This window comes from Pantherophis guttatus, chromosome 4 (assembly GCF_059756535.1).
Source record: "Pantherophis guttatus breed Tessera chromosome 4, ASM5975653v1, whole genome shotgun sequence".
NCBI lineage: Eukaryota > Metazoa > Chordata > Lepidosauria > Squamata > Colubridae > Pantherophis > Pantherophis guttatus.
Window position 1 is genome coordinate 98348164 of NC_142066.1, and position 27346 is coordinate 98375509.

The 27346-nt window shown below is 45.7% G+C and overlaps 1 protein-coding gene across 2 annotated transcripts in view; it reads right to left on the reverse strand.

Moving 5' to 3' along the window:
* Window positions 1-27346, reverse strand: part of TMEM108 (transmembrane protein 108) — a 456490-nt gene that overhangs the window by 103702 nt on the left and 325442 nt on the right. Inside the window, exon 1 of one of the 2 annotated variants that reach the window (XM_060685907.2) lies at window positions 15257-15396. The exons of the other annotated variant lie outside the window; for it this stretch is intronic. Within the exon in view, the coding sequence (XP_060541890.1) occupies window positions 15257-15263 (7 nt within the window). The 5' untranslated portion in view covers window positions 15264-15396. Of the gene's footprint in view, window positions 1-15256; window positions 15397-27346 lie in introns of those variants that run through there. 2 annotated transcript variants of the gene reach the window in all.

Here is a 27346-nt window from a genome sequence, read left to right on the forward strand (position 1 = left end):
AGAAAGCCAACCCCAAACAAATATAAAGATATTAAGATAAAGAATGAATTGTTAAACTTTAAAGAATAAAAGAGAACAAATAGCAATAAATAGCAATAATTAGAAACACACATACAAACATACAACGTATTTTATTTGAACAGAGTATTTGGCCAGTTCACAAATTTAAACAGTTGTAGGAGGTTAGCACCCACCCCTTTCCTAGAAGAATGAAATATTTTGGGAAATATTAAAAAGGCAGAATATTATATTTCCCTGGATGAGAAATGGAGAAGCATATTTTACAGACAAAGCAACTCCCACCTTCCTGCCCCCCACCCTTTGTTAATGGGCCAGAGGTAGAAACTCAATCCTTTGTCAAAGGACATTTGCAACACAATAGCAACAGAAACTAACACAATGGGCCCCATCAAGCCATGTGATCCTGTCCACCATTAAACCATCTTTCCAAGCAGTCTCCATGTTTCCAGTGCCTTTTTCCCCACTTGGAGCAGAACCCAGAAGGATATTTCTTCCAACACAGTTTTTAGTCATTTCAATTAAATTTACAATTTTTATATTTCCTTTTTACCATATTTATTCCTCATCTATTTTTTTAAAAAACCAATATTACCCTTCATCCTCATCTCTAATCTTAATCAAATTCAATTTTTCCCTTCTATTCTATATTATACCCCTTCCCATTGTCATCTATTTTTATATCCATCCTCACATTGGTTAATTATGTAATACAGTTGTTTAATACAAATTCAACATTTTAATATAAATCAATTAGTTATATAACTACCTTTTTTGTATATTAATCAATATGAACATGAATATTCCAATTATTTGCATGCAATCCAATTTCTTACAAATCAATTAATTATATTTACCAATAATAATAAACCAAATAATTTCCCCCATATATTCCTCCAAACCACAACTTAACCATTTCTGCTTTCAACACAATATGCAATTAATTGTATCTCAATTATTACAATTCCCTAGTTAAATAGAGCTTTTTTTCTTCTGTGTTTTAAAATCTTGAACCTCCTCTTGCCCTAAATTTCCCATTGTTTGCAGTTTGCACCTACCTTTTTTGGTGAGGAAAAAGAAAAAGAAATCTCTCTGCCTCATTTTGTCACGTTCCAGCCAAGACCCTGCTTACTTTCAATTTTGCTTTTTCAGCATAGTTAGGGGGAAAAAAATCTGCTCCAGGAATTTACCTCTTTGCAGCTAGCTAGCAACAGAGCCCTCTGGAAAACAGCTGAGAGTAGGGCGGCTCTTTGAAGCCCCACGGCAAGAATTTAAAGTTTTTTTCCCCTCTAGCCATTAGCTGGGACTCCGGAGGCAGCAATAGATTGGGAGTGGGCGGGGTAAGCAAACGGCGACCGGGCGATCCAGCAGAGGCAGAGGGTGAGTGAAGGCATGGGGGTGGTGAGAGAGGGCTTTGGCGACCCCCGTGAAATGGCCGTTCGACCCCCAAAGGGGTCACGACCCCCAGGTTGAGAACTGCTGTGCTAAGCAATCAATATCATGGACTCTCACTAGAAGAAAACATGCACACACATAGAGAAGAACCACCATCAAATGTCCCTAAAAAAATAGCACCACCAAGTGTGATAGAAAAACATTGCAAACCTCCCTAGGAAAAAAAAGGTGAGGTGATAGGAAATTTAATTCTCAAGGGAACAGAACCTGCTGTCTGTAGATCAGATAGTCAATCCAGAGAGGTATGTTGTCTCCCTGGAGCTAAAATCAAAGATGTGGCTGAGAACCTAACCAAAATAATAAAACCAACAAACTATTACCCCTTTCTACTACTACATGTAGGGACGAATGACACAAAAAAGGACTTGAAAACAATATTGAATGATTATGAGCAGCTAGGCAAGAAAGTCAAGGACTTAAGTGCACAAGTAGTTTTTTCATCTGTACTGCCAATGAAAGGACAGCATCCGGCAAGAGAACAAAGAATTCTAGAAGTGAACCACTTTTTTCTAGCTTACAAAGAAGTAGGTTGTGGTCTACTTTGTCAAATGCCTTGCTGAAGTTTAAGTATATTATGTCCACAGTATTTTGCTGGTCTACTAATTTAGTCACTATGTTGAAGAATGAAATAAGATTGGTTTGGAATTATCTGTTTTTTTTTTAATTGAAAAAGTTTTTCAAACACAAATTTTCCCCCCTTTCCCCCCCACACTCCCTAACCCCCCTCCCCCTCCCCTCCCCCCATGGCTTCTGCAAGATGAAATCCAAATTAATATTACATTATATAATACTTTACCACCCTTTTACACCACCCCCTATGTGCTAAACATTTCTTTCTAACATTATTATTATGTCCTCCGCATACTATACATTTCAAACAACATTCGGCTATGAAACTATATAATAAATCCTGATTTGGCATTTATTCTACTCATAATCCCCCCCATACGTAAATCTCTTAACTCAAATCTTTTAAGTATATTAATATCTAAACATAATATCCCTTTTCCTGAACTAAACAATCAGTAACATTACCTATCACCTTGTACCATATCAATTTTATTTCACCCACTATCCTACAGGTCTACCATACATAATATATTTAATATCTTTATTCTTCTGCCCATATCACTAAAAGATATTTCCATATATAAATAAAACCCTCAGATGACTTTAAATTTGTATTCCATATAGTATCTTCTGTAATGTCTTTCAACTAGATTGTTAATTCCATCGACCATGTTAGGGTAACATCAAGTCCTGCTTCCAACAGTATATTCAGTATCTTCAATTACCATCTCCCCCCATCATTAATAAGTATTTCTGTATATGAGAAAAAAAACCCCGAGTGACTTTATATTTATATTCCATATGGTATCTTCTGTAATGTCTTTTGTCTAGATTATTAATTCCGACAACCACATTAGGGTAACAGCCAGATCATCTGCATGCCCCTATTCCATAATTCTCTTGCCTAATAGCTCAACATATACATAATCCATTTTTCAGAGAATCCAAAGTAGAAAGTTCCAATCCGGTCAATCACAGGCCATCTTCCACATCCCAAAAACACCAGCACTGCAGAGATCTGTTATTCTTCTCAAAATAGTATAAGTCTGTAATTTGCCTCAGCTATATTTTCATGTATCAGCCTTCTATAAATCCCACTTATTGTATTTAATCGTCTCTTAAATAACTGGCATAATCTGTTGGCTAAGAAAGTATTGTAGTTTAAAAAATTTTAGTTTTGTAGAACCTGCTTCTTCTTTTCTTAACTTGTTGTGGTTTAGATCGCCACCCTGGTTGCCCTTCTAGAACTTGTATATCAGCTGATTGAGTTACATGCTGGTCTTTAACTTGATAAAACATCAAATCGAAATCCGAAGCCGCCTCTCTTGTATTTATAGGTGATCCAGCTATAGTCTCTGAAGGAGAATCCAAAAGCGGCTCATCCAAAAAGCCCTCTATAATTTGTCATTTTTCCATTACCTCCATCTCCATCTGCTTAGCCTGAGTTTCAATCTCTTGTTCATTTTGCTTTTCTTTATCCCCCTCCTGTATTCCTGACACTGATGATATACGTGGAGATGTTGGGCCCATTTTAAAAACCTTGTAGTAAAATTCTTCCGCTTTTTCAACAGTGTTTAATTGATATCTTTCTCCTTGATATCTCAATATTATACCAACTGGAGCATCCCACCTAAATGGGATGTTTTGTTTCTTTAGCTCAGTCACCAAAAATCCAAAGTCCTTTCTATCTTTTAACATCTTGGACGGCAGCTCTTTATATATCCAGATCTTCTTTCCATTCATTTCTAGAGTGGAGTTAAAAGACTTTTGCACAATATCATTTCTTATTCCTTTATCAGTAAAATAAATCACCACATCTCTAGGCAATTGTCTTTGCTTTGCCACCCAAGAATTTACTCTGTAGACCTTATCAATCTTACAGAATACCTCTTCAAAACTAACCTTTAAAATCACAGCCAGAACTTCAGCAGACATCTTTCTCAAATCATCTCTGTTATTTTCCTGTAGTCCCCTCATTCTGACCGCAAATTCCATGGACCTGTATTGCATCATTGTAACTTCTTTTTCAATCCTTTGTTTTATATTATCTGCATTGTAGGTCCTGTGATCAGCTTCCTTTATTTTAGACTTTACTTCTGAGCTATTGTCTTGAATATTTATCAAATCATTTTCAATTCTTTATATTTTATTATCCAGATTATGAAGCTTATAATCAGCTTCCTTCATTTTAGAGTCTATTTCTAAATTGATATCTTTATCCATCTTTAGAATTACTTCTGAGAAGCTTTTCAAAGCTGTTATAATATATTGCTTCAGGTTATCATATTTTTGTTGAACCAACTCTTTAATTTCCTGTCTAAATTTTTCAAGATTCTGGTTCATAATCTCATCATGTCTTGCCAACTCCTCCACAACAAATTCCTTTAAAACTTTAAAACCATTCTTCTGCATCTGCGAGCTCAAAAATTGCTCTTGTGATTTATAAATGGGGGAGCCCCCCCCCCACAGCTTGGTTGTCTGGCTTTGTCAGTTTTAATGCCATCCTGCCACACAAACAGACTCTTTTTAAAGAAAAAGTCTTCTCTCCACACAATATCAATATCAAGTCTCTAAGAAAGGAAGAAGCATGAAACAGAAATTTTTCTCTTCCCTTGTAGCCAGTGTTATTGCTTCAGATACTTTGTAGCAAGTTAAACCATTCAAACGGAAAGACTTTCACTTTCAGCTTTCTTCTCAAGCCTTAGACAGCTGCCATTTTAAACTTTTTTTCTCCCCTTTTCACTCTTTCTTCATCAATCATAGGGTTGTTACAAATACTTGCAGTTTAGAGTCCCAAATCCGGATTTCATCCTGCTTATTCGAGCAATCTGTTAGCTTTCGCTAATTAGGTTGGTCACATCCTCTAGCTCTGCAAAGCGCAGAGTCCTCCCACAGCCCGGAGCAGCGGCGAGCTGGATAGGGAGCCTCATCCTGCTTCCTCCCCAAGAGTAGAAAAAAACTCTGGGGACTTCGCAGAGGGCTCTACCTGCTCTCGCCGGCTCACCTCACATTTCCTTAAGGAAACGGAGTTTTTCGAGCCGCCTCCCAGCTGTAAAGGCGGCTCTTTACGGGTGGCGGAGGTGGCGGTCCCAAAAGACCATCTAGCGACGACGGAAGCCAAGCCGGAAGTCTATCTGTTTTTAACAAACCCGTGCTGACTGCTAGTTATTACTTTACTCACTTCTAGGTGTTGGCAGATCTGTTTTTTTATTATCTTTTTTATTATCTTTTATTTTTTTATTATCTTCACCACAGGGGTGAAATGCTCCCTGTTCAGACCGGATCACCTGATCCAGTGGCGATGGCTGTGGGTGGTTCAGAGAACTGGTAGCAAAAATCCCTGTCCCCCCCCCCATGCCCAGCTGAGCCACGCAATCATCAGAGGTTTTTTTTAATTTTTAAAAGCATTTTTTCTACAATCTCTTCAGCTGAAAAAATGCTTTTAAAAGTAAAAAAAAAAAACCTCTGATGATCGCGTGGCTAGAAAAAATGCTTTTAAAAGCTTCTGACGATCACAGCTGAGTTACCTGATCGTCAGAGGCTTTTAAAAGCATTTTTTCCACAACCTCTTCAGCTGAAGAGGTTGTAGAAAAAATGTTTTTAAAAGAAAAAAAGGCCTCTGACGATCAGGCAACTCAGCTGGGATCGTCAGAAGCTTTTAAAGGCATTTTTTTACAATCTCTTCAGCCGAAGAGGTTGTAGAAAAAATGGTTTTAAAAGTAAAAAGAAAAAAAGTTGGCCATGCCTACTCAGTCACATTACCCCACCACCACCAAGCCATGCCCACAGAACCGGTAGTAACAAATTTTACATTTCACCACTACTTCACCATCAGATGGATTCGCAACTGGCTGACAAACTGTACTCAACAAGTAGTCCTTAATGGATCTAAGTCTACATGGAGAGAAGTAAGCAGTGGGGTGCCACAAGGTTCCATCTTAGGCCCAGTAGTCTTCAATAACTTCACAAACAACTTAGATGAGGGAATAGAAGGGGAACTCACTAAATTTACAGATGATACTAAGCTGGCAGGAATAGCTAACACCCTAGAAGATGGATCTTGACAGACTTGAACACTGGGTCCTATCTAACAAAATGAAATTCAATGTAGAGAAAAGTAAAGTCTTACACTTAGGTAAGAAAAACCAAAAGCACACATATAAACTGTGGGAAACCAGGCTTAATAGCAGTGTCTGTGAGAGGGATCTTGGAGTCTTAGTGGACAATCAGCTAAATATGAACCAGCAATGGCAGCTAAAAAAGCCAATGCAATCCTAAATTGCATTAACAGAGTTTCAAGTTTATTAGATTTCTATACCACCCTTCTCCCGAAGGACTCAGGGTGGTGTACAGCCATATTAAAACACATAGATTTATAAAATTTAAAACCAAATTAAAATCAATATATAAAATTGGCCCGCAGATTTAAAACACACATGCACCCATAATAAAATTCATATTAGGCCAGTCCGGCTTGCTGGAACAGGAGGGTCTTAAGAGCGCGGTGAAAAGTATGCAGGTCGGGGCTAAAACGAAGCAGTTCATTCCAGAGGGCTGGTGCCCCCACAGAGAAGGCTCTCCCCCGGGTGTCACCAGTCGACATTGTTTGGCCAACAGCACCCTGAGGAGCCCCTCTCTGTGGGAGCATATTGGCCGGTAGGAGATTGTTGATCGCAGAAGGCGGTCTCGTATATACCCCGGTTCTAAGCCATGGAGCGCTTTAAAGGTGGTGACCAACACCTTGAATCGCACCCGGAAGACCACTGGGAGCCAGTGCAGCTCGCGCAGGAGGGGTGTTATGTGGCATGCCGATTCACACCCATAACCACCCGCACGACTGCATTCTGGACCAGTTGGAGCCTCCGAGTGCTCTTCAAGGGGAGCCCCATGTAGAGAGCATTGCAGTAGTCTAGATGGGATGTGACGAGGGCATGAGTGACCGTGTGCAGGGCATCCCAGTCCAGAAAGGGACGCAACTGGTCATCAGACGAAGCCGATAGAAAGCTCCCCTGGCCACGGCTGTCATATGATCTTCCAAAGACAGCCGTGCATCCAGGAGAACACCCAAGTTGTGAGCCCTCTCTGTGGGGGCCAGGATCTCGCCCCCAATAGTCAGCGATGGAGCCAGCTGATTATACCGGGATGCCGGGAGCCACAGCCACTCAGTCTTGGAAGGGTTGAGCTTGAGCTTGTTTCTCCCCATCCAGATCCGCACGGCCTCCAGGCACTGGGACTTCATGTCAAGGGCATCATTGGGGTGGTTCAGGGTGGAGATGTACAGCTGAGTATCATCAGCGTACTGATGGAACCTCATCCCAAAACCACAGATGATCTCACCCAGTGCTTCTCATAAATGTTGAACAAAAGGGGCGAGAGGACTGACCCTTGCGGCACCCCACATACAAGGTGCTTCAAGGTCGACCTCTGCCCCCCTGCCAGCACAAACTGCATACAGTCGGAGAGGAAGGAGGAGAACCACCACAACACGGTGCCCCCCACTCCCAACCCCTCCAATCGTCGCAGCATGATACCATGGTCGATGGTATCAAAAGCCACTGAGAGGTCTAATAGGACCAGGACAGAGGAGCAACCCCTGTCCCGAGCCCTCCAGAGATCATCAACCAATGTGACCAATGCCGTTTCCGTGCTGTGCCCTGGCCTGAAGCCTGACTGGAACGGATCTAGATAATCGGCTTCATCCAGGTACTGGGGAAGTTGTCGCGCCACCACACTCTCAACAACCTTCACCACAAAGCGAAGGTTGGAGACAGGGCGATAATTGGCTAATACAACCAGGTCCAGGGAAGGCTTCTTGAGGAGAGGCGTCACAACCACCTCTTTCAAAGAGGGGGGGAAGTAGCCCTCACTCAAAGAAGCGTTAATAATCCCCTGGAGCCAGCCTTGTGTAACCTCCCGGGAGGCCAGCACCAACCAGGAGGGACACAGATCCAATAAACATGTGGCCGCACTAAGCCTCCCCAGAATCCTGTCCACATCCTCGGGAGTCACAAGGTCAAACCCCTCCCAGATAACATTCTCAAGACCCCCCTCCGTCACCCCATCCGGATCTACCCAATCAGAGACCAGACCTTCCCGAATCTGAGTGACTTTGTCATACAGGAATTGCACAAAATCCTCAGCCCTGCCCTGCAAGGGGTCTTCCCTCGCTCCCAGATGAAGGAGGGAGTGGATCACTCTAAACAGGGCGGCTGGGCGGTTCTCTGAAGACCTGATAAGAGTGGAAAAATAATTAGATTTTGCCGCTTTTATCGCCACTAGGTAGATCTTAATATGAGACCTCACCAGTGTTCGGTCAGATTCGGAGCGACTGGCCCTCCAATCACTCTCCAGGCGTCTTTTCCAGCACTTCATCTCTCTCAGCTCCTTGGAGAACCAAGGAGCCAGTTGAGATTGGCACCAGGTCAGAGGCTGCAAAGGCACGACACGATCCAGAGCTCCGGCGGCTGCCCTATTCCAGGCGGCCACCAGTTCTTCAATCGCGCTGTGAGCCAGAGTCTCAGGGAATGGCCCAAGCTCTGTCAGGAACCTATCCAGGTCCATCAGGCACATGGGACAGAACCACCTGGTCGGTTCCGTCTCCCTGCGGCAAAGTGTAGCAGTTCAAAAGTCCATGCGAAGGAGAAAGTGATCAGACCAGGGCTCGATGACAAGGGCTCGATGACTAAATCCCCTATTTCCAGATCACTCTGCCACTGACCAGAGACAAAAATCAGATCCAGAGTGTCCCCCCATGTGAGTAGGGCCTTGAACTAATTGGGTCAGGTCCAAGGCCGTCATGGAAGCCAAGAACTCCCGAGCCGCCATAGACATTTCACCGACAGATGGCAAGTTTAAATCCCCATAACCATAAGCTTGGGAGTATCAACTGCCACCAGGTTACCACTTCAGGCAGCTCAGGCAGGGCCGTTGCCACACAGCAGGGAGCCAAGTATGTAATCAGCAGGCCCATCTGCACCCCATGACCCCACTTCACCAGGAGGGACTCACATCCGGCTATCTGAGGTACAGTGGCCTCCCTCGGACATAGACTTTCTTTAATAATAACCGCCACCCCCCCCTACCCTGAGCCCTCGGCTGATGAAATGCCCAGAAACCTGGTGGGCACATTTCAACCAGGGGCACCCCCCCTTCTGTGCCCAACCAGGTCTCCATAATACCCGCCACATCCGTTCCCCCCTCCTGAATAAGGTCGTAAATGAGGGGGGCCTTAATGAGGGGATACAATCAAGATCAAGTGAGGTACTAATACCACTCTATAAAGTCCTAGTAAGATCACACCTAGAGTATTGCATCCAGTTTTGGTTTTGGTCACCACACTATAAAAAAGATGTTGAGACTCTGGAAAAAGTGCAGAGAGCAACCAGGATGATTAGGGGACTGGAGACTAAAACATATGAAGAACCGTTACATGAACTGGGTATGGCTAATCTAGTGAAGAGAAGGAGGGGGTCAAGCTGTTTTCCAAAGCACCTGAAGGCCAGACAAGGAATAATGGATGGAAACTGACCAAGGAGAGATTCAACCTAGAAATGAGGAGGAACTTTCTGACAGTGAGAATAATCAACCAATGGAACAGCTTGCCTTCGGAAGTGGTGGGAGCTTCATCGCTTGAGACTTTCAAGAAAAGATTGGACTGCCATTTGTCAGAAATGGTGTAGGGTCTCCTGCTTGAGCAGGCGGTTGGACTAGATGACCTATAAGGTCCCTTCCAACTATGTTAATCTGTTAAAACCTGCTATGTTCATGCTGAATAATCTTTCCACACAAACTGAATGATATTCACAATCTTTCCACACAAAACATCCACTCCCAGTTATCCTGGTTTTTCTTTATTTCACATATACATTTGGAGAGCTGCAAGTGTAGTGGAAGACTCATAATCCTAGGCCTTTAATTAAATAATTTTAAGTTACAAATGCTTGTCATTCAGCAATAGATCTTCCTTCTGTTAAGCATATTTTTGCAAAGAATGGGCTAATCAAGTTCTATCTATCTCTGTGAAATGTAGTGGGTTCCAATGAGCCAGGCAACTCCAAGTGACTTCAACTCTTCTTTTATTCCATAATTAAAAGCAAGTAGAAAAGACTAGAACAAGCTTACTTAGCGAGGAACAGACCGAGAATATAAATTCTTTGGGCTTCCGCTGCAGGCTGGCCACTGGATGGAGTAATTGGCCAACAAAGCTGATTGGACCTAAAGCCCCGGCCAGCCCATGGTCCTAAGCCCCGGCCGCCTATTGATAGAATCAGGAAACCACCGGCTGGGGCTGTTGCAACCTGGAAGCACAGCCAAGCCGATCCCGAGACACAACACTCCTCCCCTCTAAGTGCGAATTGCTCCACAGACATAGTCTTTGAGGTGTATGGGCAACCGCCACTCTCGGCACGACCTGCGTGGCAAGGTCTTTTCTGGGGAGGTGGCCCCCTCCCCAGTTGTAGCTGGAGTATTGGCCACTGGGGGTTCCACGATCACATCCGCCGGCCCCGTCTCCGGCTGAGATTGACTGGCCTCCAAATTAGCGGGGGTCTCCAACCTTGCCCGTTCTCTCTCCAGCCCTACTGGGCTGGGTGGGGCAAGTTCCCGCTGTGGCTCTGGGAGGTACGGATACTCCAACACTTCCATCTCCTCCTCTAGAGGGATTACGCTCCGCCTCAACTGATCAATATGACGTCCCCAGATGGCCCCCTGCTCTGTGGAAACCTCATATGAGGTGGGCCCCTTGACCCATACCATGTGGCCAGGCATCCAAACCGGGCCAATGCCATGGTTCTCAACATATACTAGATCCCTGGCGAAGAACCCCCTTGGTGCTCCCCTTTTCTCCATATTGGGCCTTAGGAGGGGTGCCCTGTCGGGATGGAGCCTATCTAATAAGGTGGTGAGCCTTCGCCCCATAAGCAGCACGGCAGGGCTATAACCTGTCGCTGTGCAGGGGGTGGTATGCTGTGCGATTAAAAATTGGGCTAAACGATGTTGTAAGTCCCCATCCCCCAATCGCTTGAGCCCCTCCTTGGCCGTACGCACCATACGTTCGGCCTCACCATTCGTGGCAGGATGGAACGGCGCCAACCGTATGTGTCAGATGCCGTACCTCCAAGTAAACTCTAAGAACTCTCTTGACGTGAAAGCTGTACCATTGTCTGACACAAGCGTATCAGGCAGCCCAAAAGTGGCAAACAGCTTTCTCAAAGCTCTAACCGTAATGGCTGTGGACGTGGTGGAAACGGGGACGACTTCTAACCATTTCGAGTGGGAATCCACCACTATGAGGAACATTTGTCCCCGTACTGGCCCAGCAAAATCTACGTGGAGGCGGGACCATGGTTTCCAGGTGTCCTCCCATGTCTGCCCTGGGGCCCGGGGAGGAGCTGGACGTGACTCCTGACAGGGCACACAACCCCGAACCCACGTCTCAATTTCTTTATTGATCTTGGGCCACCACACATAACTTCGGGCAAGGGCTTTCATTCGCACGACCCCGGGATGTGCTTCATGCAGTGCTTCCATGACCCGTTTGCGTAGTGGGGGTGGAACCACCACCCTGCATCCCCACAACAGACACCCTTTATGCACTGATAGCTCCCCTTGCTTCTCAACATATGCCGTAAACTCTGGGCCTGGCTTGGCCTCTGGCCACCCCTTCCCCACCCAGTCCAGGACCCAGGAGATAACATGGTCCCTAGATGAATATTTTGCAATGTCCTTGGCATGGAGGGGCAAGTCTGGAAGGTCCTCCAGGTGCATTATGGCATGAGCCGGGGCGGGGTCAGGCCCACTCTCTGGTAATGGAAGGCAACTCAGTGCATCCGCATGCCCTATGGCTTTGCCCTTCCGATATACCAGAGAGTACTGATAACCTGCCAGAAATATTGACCACCTAAGGACCCGGGTTGAAAGTACCTGTGGCGTCTGGCGATCAGATGCAAAAAGTCCCAACAGCGGCTTATGATCAGTCAAGATGGTAAAGGGCCTGCCGTAAAGGAAATCATGGAACTTTTTTACCCCCTTTACAATAGCTAGGCCCTCCTTATCTATTTGGGCATAGTTCTGTTCAGCTGCCGAGAGGGTCTGTGAAAAATAAGCCACTGAAACCTCCTTCCCATTAAGCAACACATGGCCCAAAACGGCCCCTACCCCATAAGGGGACGCATCACACGCTAAAACCACCAGGAGCGACTCATCAAAATGGGCTAGCACATCATTAGAAATCAATAAGTTCTTAGCCACCCGGAACGCTGCTTTCTGCCGCGGGCCCCAAGTCCACTTGGCTTGTTTGTCCAGTAGTCTATGAAGGGGTTCTTCTTCCCCACCCACCACCACTGCTTGGCTGCCCGCCCTTCTCCCACTTGGTGCTTGGCAGTTATGGAGCGGCAGGCAGTGAGGCCACCTGCCTCCCAAAGGAGGATGTCCATCTCCACCTTTGGAGAGGGAAGCAAGAAGGGCTGGCTGGCCAGTGGATCAGCACCGCTGAGCCCCCACCTTGGGGCTTCCTTGCCAGATCTGCTCCGAGCGATGCTGCCCGGTCCGAACCTACCTGCCAGACGTGCAAAGCCCTTGCCCAAACCTGTTGCTCGCCTTCAGCACATGCAGAGAAAGCTCTGGGGCAGCCAGTGATATCCAAAAGCAGATTGAGACCACCGCAATGCAAATAGTCCTGAGCTGGAGGGTGGAGGGGGAAGAGATTCAGATTATCACACCTTAGCATTTCTCAGGCTGTATCTATTAAAGATACAGCTTTCGTTTGGGAACATTTTGTTCATTAGGTGGAAGCAAATAAAGGCTTGGACTCAATTGGATTTTGTTGTGTAGTCTTTCAACTTCAGCATGACAGCTACATACACATCAAAAGGATGAGTTTACTATGAATATACAGCAGAAATACACAACTTGTGGTAAAATATGTAATCCACCAAATGGGCAAGACTGAAAATTTCATTCTGGAGATCTTGGGGAGGCTTAAGTAGAAAAGGTTGTTCATTAGCCTAGCAGAGGCTTAAACCAACTATTACTTAGCTTAAAGGGAGGAAAAAGACTCCCATGGAGAGGTTTAAAGAGAATGTTTTCCTTAAATTTCAACTCAACATAAAAGGTATGTTAAACCTGAAATTTCCATTACTCTAATGATATCATGATTTCACCAACCATAGTTTCTATAGGTCTAGGTCACCAAGGATAACCTCAAGCAAAAACTTTGTTTATAGGATATGCTTCAAGTATAAAGAAATCCTATTGAATATAAACCTGCTATCTCAAAAGAAAAGAGTCCCTTGGGAGTTGGGTGGCATAGAAATGCGACAAAATAAATAAAATAAATAATAATTTTTAAAAAACCAGAAATTGATTTGGTATTCTGGAAGTTATTATAAATCCATCACATATGGTCATAATTAAGGTATTAAAGCCTTTTGACTTTGGAGAAAAATAGCATTTTAATTCTATATTTAAAAGCCAATGGTGATATTTAACATATAACATCCTCTTCAGTGGCTCATTCCTATCAACAGCAGTAAACACAGCATGTCCTCAAACGCAGATCCTATAGGAGAAGCATATTGATTGTATACATATTTATGCTCTTCTTCCTTAAGAATGCCACAGTAGCTCACGTTTAAAGTAATAGGGCTAACATATGAAAGAAAAATTAATTAAAAAGGGTTTAACACTGCAGGGTATTTGTGTGTGTATAGCACTTTCACTGAGAAACAGCGTAATATTACTTCTAAAGGAAGTCATGTCACAAATGACAAGATTAGCAGAATAATTCATTTACTTAAAAAATTATAAATATTAAAAATAGAAAATATCAAAGAACAAAAACTTTTGCAATCTATGAAAAGAATAAATGGAAACCAATATGATAGTGTGCTTGTAAGATCTATTTAAGGTCCTCCATTTGAAGATTTCTCTAGTTTGAATGACTATCAGATCTAACTATCCCCAATTGGAATTTTTCTATCTTTTTCAGCTAACATGATTTAATTCACTTCTGTGTTAAATATAATGAATCATAAGAAAGCACAATTTCTTTGAATCTGTCTCACCAGAATTAGCCTCTGATTAAGCTCTGTGAAAATCTAGCTGTGTGAAAGTCACGCTATGTGAAAGTCCTGTGGGAGAAATACCATACATTTATAATATTGTATAGATAGTCTTTGACTTACAACCATTTGTTTACTAACCATTTGAAGTTACAGCACTGAAAAAAGTAACCTACAACTGTACTTGCATGTATAATTGCTTTAACATCCCTGTAGATAAGTGATCAAAATTCAGGTATTTGGCAACCGGCATGTATTTAAGATGGTCACAGCATCCTGAAGTTCATGTGATCACCATTTGAGACCTTCCCAGACAACTTCTGTCAAGCAAAATCAATGTGGGAAGCCGGATTCAGTTAATGACAAGATTCATGTAGCATCTGCAGCAGGGGTGAAATTCAGCAGATTCTGACAGATTCTGGAGAACCGATAGCGAAAATTTTGAGTAATTCAGAGAACTGGCAAATGCCACCTCTGGCGGGCCCCAGAGTGGGGTGGGAATGGAGATTTTGCAATATCCTTCCACCAGGAGTGGGGAGGGAATGGGGATTTTACAGTATCCTTCCCTGGAGTAGGGTGGGAATGGAGATTTTACAGTATCCTTCTCCTGGAGTGGGGTGGAAATGGAGATTTTGCAGTATCCTTCCCCTGCCACGCCCATCAATCCACACCCACCAATCCACACCACGCCCACCAAGCCACGCCCACAGAACTGGTAGTAAAAAAAATGAATCCCACCACTGATCTGCAGTGATTTGCTAACAACCCTTGCAAAAAAGATCATAAAATTGGGTGCAACTCACTTAACAACTGCCTTGTTTATCAATGGAAATTCTGATCCCAATTGTAATCATGGGTCAAGGACTACCTGTATTTAAATAATTATAATTATCTTCACATTTACATTTACAACTACATCTATAAATTAGCATACAAACATATGCATGCACATAAACATGCAATCAGACACATTAATTTTATTCAAATCTGTGTTTCCTTTAGTCCTTTTTTGGGGGGGGGAAGATGGCTATTCTTGCAAAAACTATTCAAGCTGTTTCATTAAATATTGTAAGAAGACAAGCAAGAGAGAAAGATGTCTGCATTTATATTTTGCTTCATTTTCTTCATAATTTCAATTTTAATAAGATTCCTACCTTTCATTCTCCAAAATCATACAGTTCAGTTCTTAGTGCACAGAATGATGGAATGCTAGATGTCTTGTGTAGGACTCGGTACTCTGAAGTGCTCTAAAAACCTCTCAACAGGTCAGCCTCAAAGTTGAGTGGAAAATGCTAAAAATTCCATATGGACGCAACTTTTAATACTAGTGAACATGTTCCAAGCAATGAAGCTTTCCTCTGTAAATATAAAAGTATTATTTGTCACAACTTTATAAATTACAAGGGTTTATTTATGAACCAGAAATAATTTTTCATGGCATACATGGAGAATTGTTGTAAGGCTGTGTTTCATTTTGTTAGATCATAATATTTCCCAGATGGTGAGCTGTTACTGGAAAATATGAAAAATATTGAGTGTTAACTGAAACAGATCATTCTGAGCTTGCATCTGGGTGCAATCCCTTTCCTGCCACTTTCATCCACTTTTCATATTACTGACCAAACATACTAGGTCGCAACACTTCTACACAGCTTCCTATAGTGTTTCTAAGCAAAACTGAATGTGTAGGATATGAGAAATTTCAAAAATAAAATAGTATGTAGGTATATAGGTTAGAAATGCATATAAGTAAAGATTCAATTTTGCTTAGGCAGGGGGTTGGACTGGATGACCTGTGGAATCCCTTCCAGCTCTGTTACTCTGTTAAATTTGTTAGACATTATTGTACTTTAAGATAGTTGGAGAATATGCTGACCAATATGTAACAATGTTGTGTTAGAATAAATCTTCTTTTGTTTTAGGACCGTTAGAAAGAGGCCCTGCAAAGGGGACATTCCTTAATGCTAAGGCAGTACTACTAAGGCTTTATAGACTGGTATTAGTATGTCATGTGATCTTGATTGAATCCCTCTGTTAATGCAATTTAGGATTACATTGGCTTTTTTGGCTGCTGCTGCACACTGTTGGTTCATATTTTATTGGTTGTCCACTAAAACTCCAAGATCCCTCTCACAGTTACTGCTATTAAGATTGATTTCTCCCAATCTATATGTATACTTTTTGTTTTTCTTGCCTAAGTGTAATACTTTACTTTTCTCTACAATTGAATTTCCTTTTTTTAGTTAGGGCCCAGTGTTCAAGTCTGTCAAAGTCCATCTGGATCTTGAGCTTATCATCTAGGGTGTTGGCTATTCCTGCTAGCTTAGTATCATCTGCAAATTTGATTCTATTCCCTTTTTGACCTCATATATGAAGATACTGAAGAGTACCAAGCTTAAGATGGAAACTTGTGGTTGTTCTGACCCAGCCTTTGCAGAAGCAAGAAACAAATTCCCTGCAAAGAAAAAACCCCTCTTTAATTACACATTGGGAATTAACTGCCTTCACCAACAGAAAGTCCAGGCAAGAGTCCTGCAAGGAGTTAATTGAAGCAATAGTCCTTATCAGCTCATTATGATAAATGCAAGACCGTGAGCTCCCAGCTGGAAGGCTGCAAATTAAGTCAGAGAAATAGACAAACCTCAGTTCTTGCAAGGCAGTCTTTTTCACATGAAACACACAAGGAGCAAACTTTCTAGAAATGCAAACAGTTGTCTGTTACAACCACCCCTCCCTTTTCTTCCTATTTTTTCCCCAGCCAGGGAAAGGCCAGTCTTCCCGAGCCGGCTCATTGTCCTCCATTGTTCACTGATCCTATCTGCTCTGTGCATACACACATCTGGAATAGGCTCCATCTGTTCCTCCTCCCCACTTATCTCTGATTCCAAGCAGCTGCTTCTCTGGCTGGCAAATGCCAGATGGCCCTGGCTCTATCTCTGCATCTGACGCTGGACATCCATCAGAGCCTTCTCCAGGCTCCAGAACTGGCCCAAGTTCTTCCCCAACCTCCTCATCATTCGAGTCTGCCACCAGTTCCACTGGCAGCTGGCGGGCCACAACACTGGTACTCCACTGCTTACTTTCCTCCATGTAGATGTAGTACCGTTAAGGACTATTCATTGAGTATGGTTTGTCAGCCAGTTACAAATCCATCTGATAGTGATGTTATCTATCTCACTTTTTTCTAGGTTACCAAGAAACAGGTTGTGGTCTACCTTATCGAATGCCTTGCTGAAGTATACTATGTCCACAGCATTTTGCTGGTCTGCTAATTTAATTACTATGTTGAAATAAGATTGATTTGGCATGATCTGTTTTTAACACCTTATACAGATTTTCTTTATATGCAGTTGACCAGTGGTGAAATGTAAAATTTGTTACTACTGGTTCTGTGGGCGTGGCTTGGTGGAGGGGGGTAATGTGACTGGGTGGGCTTTTAAAAAGCTCTGATGATCCCAGCTGAGTTGCCTGATCATCAGAGGCTTTTAAAAGCATTTTTACAACCTCTTCAGCCGAAGAGGTTGTAGAAAAAATGCTTTTAAAAGGCTCTGACGATCCCAGTTGAGTTGCCTGAGTTGCCTGCCTTATCTTCAGTCTCACAGTCTATGAGTTTATGTATTTTATATATTTTTTCTCTTTCTCTCTTGCAGCTCCCAGCTCCTACTTCCACTTCTGCACCAGTTCAGTGTAGGTGGTACTGTAGCTCTGCTTCTCTCTTTTTCTCCTTTTAAAAAAATACAGTATACTCCGGTTCAAATTTTATAGAAATAGAAGAAAGAAGAAAGTTCCGTATATCCAAGTTTTATAGCATCCAAAAGCTTCTAAATTATTCAGTATTGTATTTGAGGTACCCAGTTTGGCGCTCTAATTGCAAAGTTTTTTCACTCTTGTCTTTTTCTAAAAAGTTCTCTAGCTTAATTTCCTGTTTTAAAAATGGCTCTTAGGCTTTCCTTGCCGCTTTTCTCAGGAGGTGGAGAAAAAACAGTTCCACCTCCTCTTTTCACCCAGATGTTTTCCAGGCGGCTCTTCCTTCCATTAAAGTTAAAAATTCAAAGATGGAAATCTGTCACCCAGATTGATCATACTATCATTCAATTTTCCATGCTTCCTTTCTGGTGGCTGTCACAGTTTCAGTCCAGCATATAATAGCCATCTTTTCCTTTCCATTGGGTTTGGGAGCCTTCTCCGGATCAATCAGGAAGATTGCGGGCTCCTTGAAATCAATGGAGTGTGCTCTCTTTATTCATTGCCCCTCCGAGGCGATTTTCAGTCCGTCTGGACCTCCCGGCAGTTTGGATTTTGGCATGATCACAGAGCCCCGCGGGACGTGTCATATCGCTGTGACATCAGCCACGCCCTCTCTGCTCTTTTCCTGTCCTCCTGTAGTTCTCCTGTGCTCCAGGATTTTTGGAAGATATGGTACAGTGGTTCTGAGATGACATCTGCCAGCTCCTTCAGAACTCTGGGATGTAATCCATCAGGTCCCATTGATTTATATTCATCAAGAACAGACAAGTGTTCTCTTACCATTTTTTTTTTTTGCTTATTTTAACTTTTATTTATAGTCTGTCTTTTACAGTTATGTACTACTGATACAGTGGTGTGTTGCTCCCGGTTTGCACTGGTTCACAAGAACCGGTAGTAAAAATTTGTAGTAGATTGGAGAACCGGTAATAACATTGGCTGGCCATGCCCCCAAACTAGTCCCCGGTCCAGTCGCTGCTCGCTTACCCCGTCCACCTCATCAGAGGCTTTTTTTTTTTTACTTTTAAAAGCATTTTTTTCGGCTGAAGAGGTTGTAGAAAAAATGCTTTTAAAAGTAAAAAAAAAAAGCCTCTGATGATTGCGCAGCTCAGCTGGGATTGTCAGAGGCTTCTGAAAGCATTTTTTCTGCAACCTCTTTGGCCGAAAAGGTTGTAGAAAAAAGAATGCCTTTAAAAGCCTCTGGCTGAGTTGCCTGATCGTCAGCGGCTCCTAAAAGCATTTTTTTCTGCAACCTCTTAAAGTTGTAGAAAAAATGCTTTTAAAAGTAAAAAAAAAAAAAGTTGGCCATGCCCACCCAGTCACATTACCCCCACCAAACCATGCCCACAAAATAAGCCACGCCCACAGAACCGGTAGAAAAAAAAATTAGAACCCACCCCTGAACTGATACAATTCAGCAAGTGTTGATTAGGTAAGGGGTATGCAGCTTCCAAGCAGATGGTTACTGATATTTTTACTATTATTTTTGCTACATTGAACAACATGCACTTGCATGTGAACCAACTCCTCAACATGTAGTAATACTATACCCAGGTTAGGTCCATTAAATGTGGTTAATCCATTTCTTGTTTTTTGTTTTGGTCTTGGTTACTGAATATTAGAATAGAATGAGCTGGAAGGGACCTTGGAGGTCTTCTAGTCCCCCAGCTGAAGCAGGAGAACCTATACCCATGATGGTGAACCTATGGCATATGTGCCAGATGTGGCAGGCAGAGCCTTCTCTGTGGGCATGCACACCATCGCCCCAACCCAGCTCCAGTTGCATTTCTCCATCACATTTCACTCCATCAATGGCAACTTCTTGCAAAAGAAAAACTTGCTGTCAGGGTTCCAAGTAACACACCCCCAACAAAAAAAGACTCCAAGGCTCAAAGTTCCATTTTCTAAGAGATGTCATATTGGCACGTCTGGGAAAACCTGAATCTGAAAGTTTCCAGTTTTTCCCCACCAAAGGAAAGTCCAAGTTCCTGCCCATCACCCACAAGTTCATCACATAGTCGAATCAAAGCACTGTTCCAACAGGAGAGGCCTCCCAGCCACACTCCTCCAGGTGCAGGACAAGATGTCCTTGACTCTCTGAGAAAGAAATGTTATTATAACTATATCCTTGCTCCATACAATCCCACCTCCCAGTTTCCCACAGCAATAAATGTGGCAGGCCTGAAGTTCCAATGCAAAAGATAGCTTCCAGGCCTGACAGGCCACCACCTTCGATCAGAAGTTTGTGTCCTGCAATGAGAGTAACATAGGGGGTTAATTCAACAGATTAACTGTTAGATCGGCGCAGGGAAAGGAAGACGCGACCAGCTCTGGTCCAATTCAGCACTTTATTCAAGCACAAGAATAAGACGAGCGGCTGTGCTGCCGGGGCTCTTTAAATACGCTCCGGCAGACTCAGCCGCCCAATGACAGTTCTTTAAATCTCCCGCCGGAGGATTAGCCAATCCCCGGCGGGTGTCCTTATAAGGACATAACACTCCTCCCCCCTTAGTCTGGAAGCTGTCCATCAAAGTCAATGCCAATATGCGTAACGAACTCACGCAGGTAGGCGGGGCGCCTAATGGTTCTGGAAGACCTGCGCAGTTCATTCTGAGCTTCGCCGCTGACCTGGGTGGGCGAAGCTCCTGTCCTTTCCGGCTCCTCGGTTGGGGCAGCCCGGAGTCCGGCCGTCAAGTGTGCGGGGCCCGCCCCAGCACCTCCGGCCGCAACGTCTGGATCTGCCTGCTGGTGTCGCCAGTCCTTCCCTCGCCTGGAGTCTCTGGAACCTCGCGGCTGGACATCGCTGCTGTCCGGTGGGTGCCGTCCGAAGTCCGGTAAGTCCACTGGTGTTATTTCCGACTTCTGCGGCTCGCGATGGTGTTGATGTTGGTTGTGGTCGACCCTGCTGGGGTGGTGTTCGCCTCCACTGTCGGGTTGGTGCATGTCGACCTTGCGGGGTTGGTGCTGGCCGGCCTGGTCGGGTTGGTGGTGGAGGTCTCCCTCACGGGTCGGTCATCGGTTGGCTCTGCTGGGGTATTGTGTGCTCTCCCCGCCTGGTTGTTCCCGGTCTACTCGTCTGGGTTGGAGGTCTCCTTCCCCGGTCAGTTGTTGGCTGGCTCTGCTGGGGCGTTGTGTGCTCCCCTCGCCTGGTTGTTCCCAGTCTACTCGCCTGGGATGGAGGTCTCCCTGGCTGGGGTGTCGTTTGTCGCCCCTGCTGGGGGTGTGTGGCTCTCCCCCCCTGGGTAATCCCCGGTCTACCTCAATGCTGCGGTGGAGGTCACCCTCGCTGGGATGGCGGGTGCCCTCCTCGCTGGGTTGGAGTCGATGTCCCTCAGGCCGTGGGTACCGGTCTACTGTTCTGGGTTTCTGCCGGTTCAACCCGTGGTAGTGGCGTTGGTCTGCTTCATCGGGGTGTGGTAGGCCTACCGCATCGGGGTGTGGTAGGCCTACCTCGTTTGGGTGCTGCAGGCCTACCTCGCTGGGGTGTCGCAGGCCTGCCTCGTCAGGCTGGTTTCTTTCCTTTACCCTCCACCTTTTCCGGAGTTGGTCGATGTGACGTCTACAGACCTGTCCATCTTCCAACTCCACTCTGTAGGACTTTGGGCCGGTTGAGCTCTCGATCTTGCCTTTAAGCCATTTCGGAAACCCGTGAAAATTAAGCGCGAAGACCGGGTCTCCTGCGGCGAAGGCGTGGGGCGGATGGTTGGCATCTAATGGCACATCTGGGTTGTACTGGGGGTGCAGTCGATCCAGATGTGACCTCAGCCTTCTCCCCATCAGCAGTTCGGCCGGGCTCTTCCGCGTCATTGTGTGCGGCATGATGTGCTGGGTTAGGAGAAACTGGTCAATTCTCTCTTGCCAGTCGCCGGTGCCCATCTTGGTGAGGGCTTCCTTTGTGAGTCTCACCATCCTCTCAGCTTGCCCGTTTCCAGCCGGCCTGTAGGGGGCAATCAGGGCATGGCGGATGCCCAGTCCAGCCAGGAACGTTTCCATGGGCTTGGAGGTGAGCTGTGGCCCATTGTTGGAAATGAGTACATCCGGTAGCCCATGCGTCACGAAAAGTCTCCGGAGTGCCCTCGTGGTGGCTTCTGTTGTTGTGGATGCCATGGGCACGACTTCCAGCCATTTCGAGAAGGCATCCACCACAATGAGGAGGTACCTCCCACTCATCGGCCCCGCGAAGTCGATGTGGATTCTTGACCACAGGCTGCTGGGCGTCTCCCATTCGGATGAGTGGGTGCGAGGAGGGGCTGGCTGGGATTCCTGGCATGGGTCACACCTGGCCACCCAGGTCTCAATGTCTTTGTCCAGAGAGGGCCACCACATGTAGCTTCGTGCCAGCCCCTTCATGCGCACGATGCCAGGGTGCCCCTTGTGCAGTGTCTCCAATGTGTTCTGCTGGAGTGCCCGAGGGATCATGACCCTGTCGCCCCAGAGGATGCAGCCCTTCATTGTGGTTAGTTCTTGCTGCTTCCTGGCGAATGGGGCAAACTCCTCTGCCACCCTCTCCGTTGGCCACCCCCGCAGGACCCAGGAGAGTACCTGTTTGAGAGTTTTGTCCTTCTGGGTCTGCGCTGCCACATCTGTGGAGGTGACTGGGCAAATGGGGTCATTGTCAATGTGGAATAGTCCGAGTGTGGGGGCGGGGTCCTCCACAGGCTCCTGAGATGGGCATCGGCTCAGGGCGTAGGCGTTTCCGATGGTCTTGCCAGGTCTGTGGATGAGTTTGTATGAGTACCCGGCAAGGAAGATGGCCCAGCGTGTCATCCTGGGCGACATGTAGCCGGGTGTGGGTTTGTCGCCCGCTAACAGTTCCAACAGTGGCTTGTGGTCTGTGATGACCGTGAAACTTCTGCCATACAGGTATTCGTGGAAGCACTTGATGCCAGCCACGATGGTCAAGGCTTCCTTGTCCAGTTGGCTATAGTTCCTCTCAGTGTTGGACATTGTCTTGGAAAAATAGGCGATGGGTGCCTCAGAGCCGTTGGGAAGTTGGTGGCTGAGGACTGCTCCAATCCCATATGGTGATGCATCGCAGGTCAGCAGTAGTGGGAGCGTCTCGTGATACTGGATGAGCACGCTGTCCGAGGAGAGTAGTTTTTTGATGTTCTTGAAGGCTGCTTCCTCCTCTGTCCCCCATCTCCATGGTACCGCTTTCCCCAGCAGGTAATGGAACGGTTCAGCAGCTGTTGCCTTTTGTTTTAAGAAGACACTGTAAAAATTCAGTAGTCCCAAAAAGGCTTGAAGCTCCGTTTTGTTTTTGGGGGCTGGAGCTTTGTGTATTGCCCTAACTTTTGCTTTGGTGGAGTGGATGCCAGTGCCATCAATGAGATAGCCCAGGAACTCGACCTCCCGGACCCCAATGATGCATTTGTCTCTCCTGACTCTCAAACCCTTCTCCTTAAAGCGCTGTAAAACTTGTTTTAGCCGCTCAAGGAGTTGGGTTTTAGAGTGCCCGGATATTAATACATCATCAAAGTACGGCACCATCCCTGGAATGCCTTGGAGAAGGCGTTCCATCATTGATTGGAAAATTCCTGGGGCTGCGCTGACTCCAAATTGGAGACGGTTACATTTAAATGGGCCTCTGTGGGTGACAATGGTTTGAGCCTCCGCAGTTTTTTCATCAACTGGCAGTTGCTGGTACGCCTGGGCCAGGTCCAGTTTGGCGAATATTGTCCCGCTCCCCAGTGAATGCAGCAGATGTTGCACCACTGGTATGGGGTATGCGCTCTGTGCCAGGGCCTTATTGATGGAACACTTGTAGTCGGCACAGATGCGCACAGATCCATCATGCTTCATGGGGGTCACAATGGGGGTCTCCCATGCCGCATGATCGATTGGTTCCAAGACGCCTTGGGCTATCAGCTTATCTAGCTGAGCATCTACTTTGGGCCTCAAGGCAAACGGAACTCTGCGGGGCTTAAGTCTAATGGGTGTAATTGCCTTATCAAGATTAAAGGAAATGGGCTTTCCCACAAATTTCCCCAGTTTACCGTCGAAGACTTCCTTGAACTCTTCGAGGAGGGTGTCGAGTTCGTCCTGCCGAATTTGATTAACCCCTTGTATTCCGAGCCCTAGTGGCTTGAACCATTCCATGCCTAGCAGGGTCGGGTGGCTGTGCTCGACGATGGTGATGGGGAGGTCGCCTTGGAATTCGTGGTAAGAGGTGTGAAGTGAGGTTCTTCCCAGCACCCCGATGGGGTTTTCCCCAAAATCGACTAGCCTGGAACGTAGGGGTTTCAGGTCCTTCTTGCGGATGTCTGGCTTGATGCGCTTCAGGTGTTGCCAGTCCATGATGGAGTAGATTGAGCCTGAATCTACCTCCATTTCACAAGGGGTTCCTTCCAAGTGTACGGTCACGTGGCACTTGGTGGCAGTGTCGTCGTCATCGATGTCTATGGTCGTCTGGTGGACCGCTCTGCTCCGGTTCCCGTCGCTCTCACCCCGTCTGGACTGGTAGGAGGACCTTTGGGATGATCTTGTGCTGTCCTCTCGATTTCCGCGCGACCAGTGGCTGGATGGCTCCGGGGCTGGTTCCTCGGCTCTGCAAGCTTCGGCGATATGCCCCCGTCTGTTGCAACGTCTGCAGGTGGCATCCCTCCACTTGCAGCTGGCTCTGGCATGGTCTCCTCTGCAGCTGGCACAGCACTCTCCCCGGTCGCTTTTTCGTGCGGTTTCCCGCTTCGGGGGTCTGGAGACCTTGTGCACGACTGATTCTTCCTCGGATTCCGATCCAGCTGTGGAATCCTTGGTCGATGACTGTGCGGCTCTGTGGATTTTGTGGAGCCCTTTAGCCCAGAGCATGGCGGCGGCTGCTCTCTCGGAGGTCTCGGAGGCTGTGGCTTCCTCCACTACTTCCTTGAGCACGAGTTTCTTCTTGCTCAGGAACTTTTTTTGTAAGGCTCTGTCCCTCATGCCAAAAACCATGCGGTCAGCTATGGCATTGTCCACGTGATTGAATTCACAGCTGGCAGCGATTTGGCGCAGGGCAGCCATGAATTCCTTGATGGATTCACCTTCCTTTTGATCCCTCTGGTGGAAGGTGAACCGGTTTGCCACCGGTGTTCCCGTTGGGGCATAGTGGTCCTGCAGGATCTGTTGCAGGTCCGTCCATGGCAGCTCTTCGATGTTCCTGGGTGCCACCAGGTCGATGGCCATCTCGAGGACCTCGATGCCGCAGTTGGCCAGGAAAATGCCTTTTTTGCGATCATCATCGGCATCCCTGATATTGTTGCCTCTCAGGTATTGCCTGAATCTGATTATGTAGGACTTCCATTTCTCCTTCCCTGGGCGGAAGGGGGCAAGGGTCAGCAATGTGGCTTCAGCTTCTGCCATGCCACTGGAAGGTGCCTACGAGTGACTTCAGCTGCCTAGTGACTTAGCTCTTGAGGTTGGCTTCGTGCCACGAGGTTCGTCGCTTGGTTCTTGATTCCTTCGTCGCCAGTGTTAGATCAGCGCAGGGAAAGGAAGACGTGACCAGCTCTGGTCCAATTCAGCACTTTATTCAAGCACAAGAATAAGACGAGCGGCTGTGCTGCCAGGGCTCTTTAAATACGCTCCGGCAGACTCAGCCGCCCAATGATAGTTCTTTAAATCTCCCGCCAGAGGATTAGCCAATCCCCGGCGGATGTCCTTATAAGGACATAACATTAACCACCTCTCCCCCCCCCCAGGAGACCCTTTGGTTTATCAGGGTATTTATCATGGAATTGTTTTCAAGCCTGTCTGCTTTCACATCCCAGCTTTTAACCCAAGTAGCCTCAGACAAAGGGTACTCTTTCCAATGCACTAAATATTGCAATCTACCTCTATATAACCTAGAGTCTAAAATCTTTTTAACTTTGTAATGGGTTTCCCCTTGCACCACTATAGGCTTGGGGGGGGCTGTTGACCATTCAGCAAACTACAGTGGAAAAGATGGCTTCCAGGCCTTAGACTCACGAAGTTGGAATTGATTGAATGAACTTTTTCATTCATTCACTTCACAATGGGGAGGTAGGGTCCCCTCCTCCTCCTGGAGCCTATTACGACGTGGAGCCACAATGTGACCATGCTGCTCTTTCACCGTCTGCTGTGACTCCCTGTCACCCTATTCAGCAGAGGGATGAAAGAGCTGTCACCCTGTCATGGCAGTGGCGATGGGCAGAACCTTAGTGCAGGAGCGAAGCACCCCTGTACTTGCCTTTGCATAGCAACAGGATTCTACCTTTGTTGTGCTGTCAGCATTCCAAAACATCCCCATTCCGAGTAAAGACATGGAAGCAAGCATTTTCCAAAGTTCTCTTTACTAGAATAGGTAAACTGGCACATCTGGGAAAACCTGAATCTGAAAGGTCCGGGTTTTCCCTCAGTAAATCAAAACCCCCAAAACCATCCCCTCACTCCTCAGTCGATCACATGCTCCAATCAACGTCCATCCCATCTTGACTCAGCATTCTGACCACTCCTTCTCCAGATGCCAGATTGCCCTGACTTTGACCGACAGGAAGAAAGCTATTATGTCTACCAACAACCACTCTACTAAATCCCCCCTCCTATTTTCCCACACATGAGAAGGTGGCAGCATGGAAGCTTCCAGCCTAATATGGCTTCCAAAGCTGACAGGTGTCCCTCCCTGCAGAAAAAAACACATCCTGAAAAATAAAACAGGACAGCCCCCGACCTCCTCTCCTTCCACCGCAACCTGAAGACGTGGCTTTTTCATCAAATGGACTGACCCGTTGAGGGGGGTTTTTACATTGTAATAATTTTAATTAATTTTAATTGGATTTTAATTTATATTTAATTCATATTGTTGAATTTTTATCTTGTAAGCCGCCCTGAGTCCTTCAGGAGAAGGGTGGCATATAAATTGCAATAACATAAAATAAAACACAAAAGAAGGGGGTTAACACCTTGTACAGGACCCCTTAACTGCCCCCCCCAGGGGGACCTTTTGGTTTCTCAGGAAATTTATCATGAAATTGCCTCACTAGAGTATCAGCATTCACATCCCAACTTTTCACCCAAGTAGCTTCAGATAATGAGTTCCTTTCCAGTGTACCAAATATTGTAAGTGATCCCTATAGAGTAGAGTCAAGGATCTTCTTCACTTCATAATGAGTCTCCCCTTGCACTACCAAAGGAGGGGGGGAGCAGCTGGCAAGGGCCTTAAATTAGATTCTCTTGCTGGTTTCAATAAGCTACTGTGGAAAACTGGGTGTACTTTCCCTAATATGCGAGGGAGGCTAAGTTGGACTGTCACTAGGTTAATCACTTTCACTATAGGGAAGGGACCTATGAATTTGGGTCTAAACTTCTTGCTAGGTAACCTCAATCTTAGGTACTTGGTTGACAAATACACCTTATCTCCTATTCAGAAAGGTGGTTGGAGAGACTGCCGTTTGTCAGCCTGGGCCTTATATTTTTCCACTGATTCAGCTAAAGCTTTCTTAGTATTCTCCCAACCCTTTTTCAATGAGGTCATCCATTCCATTAGGGACATGGAAGTGGGCGGC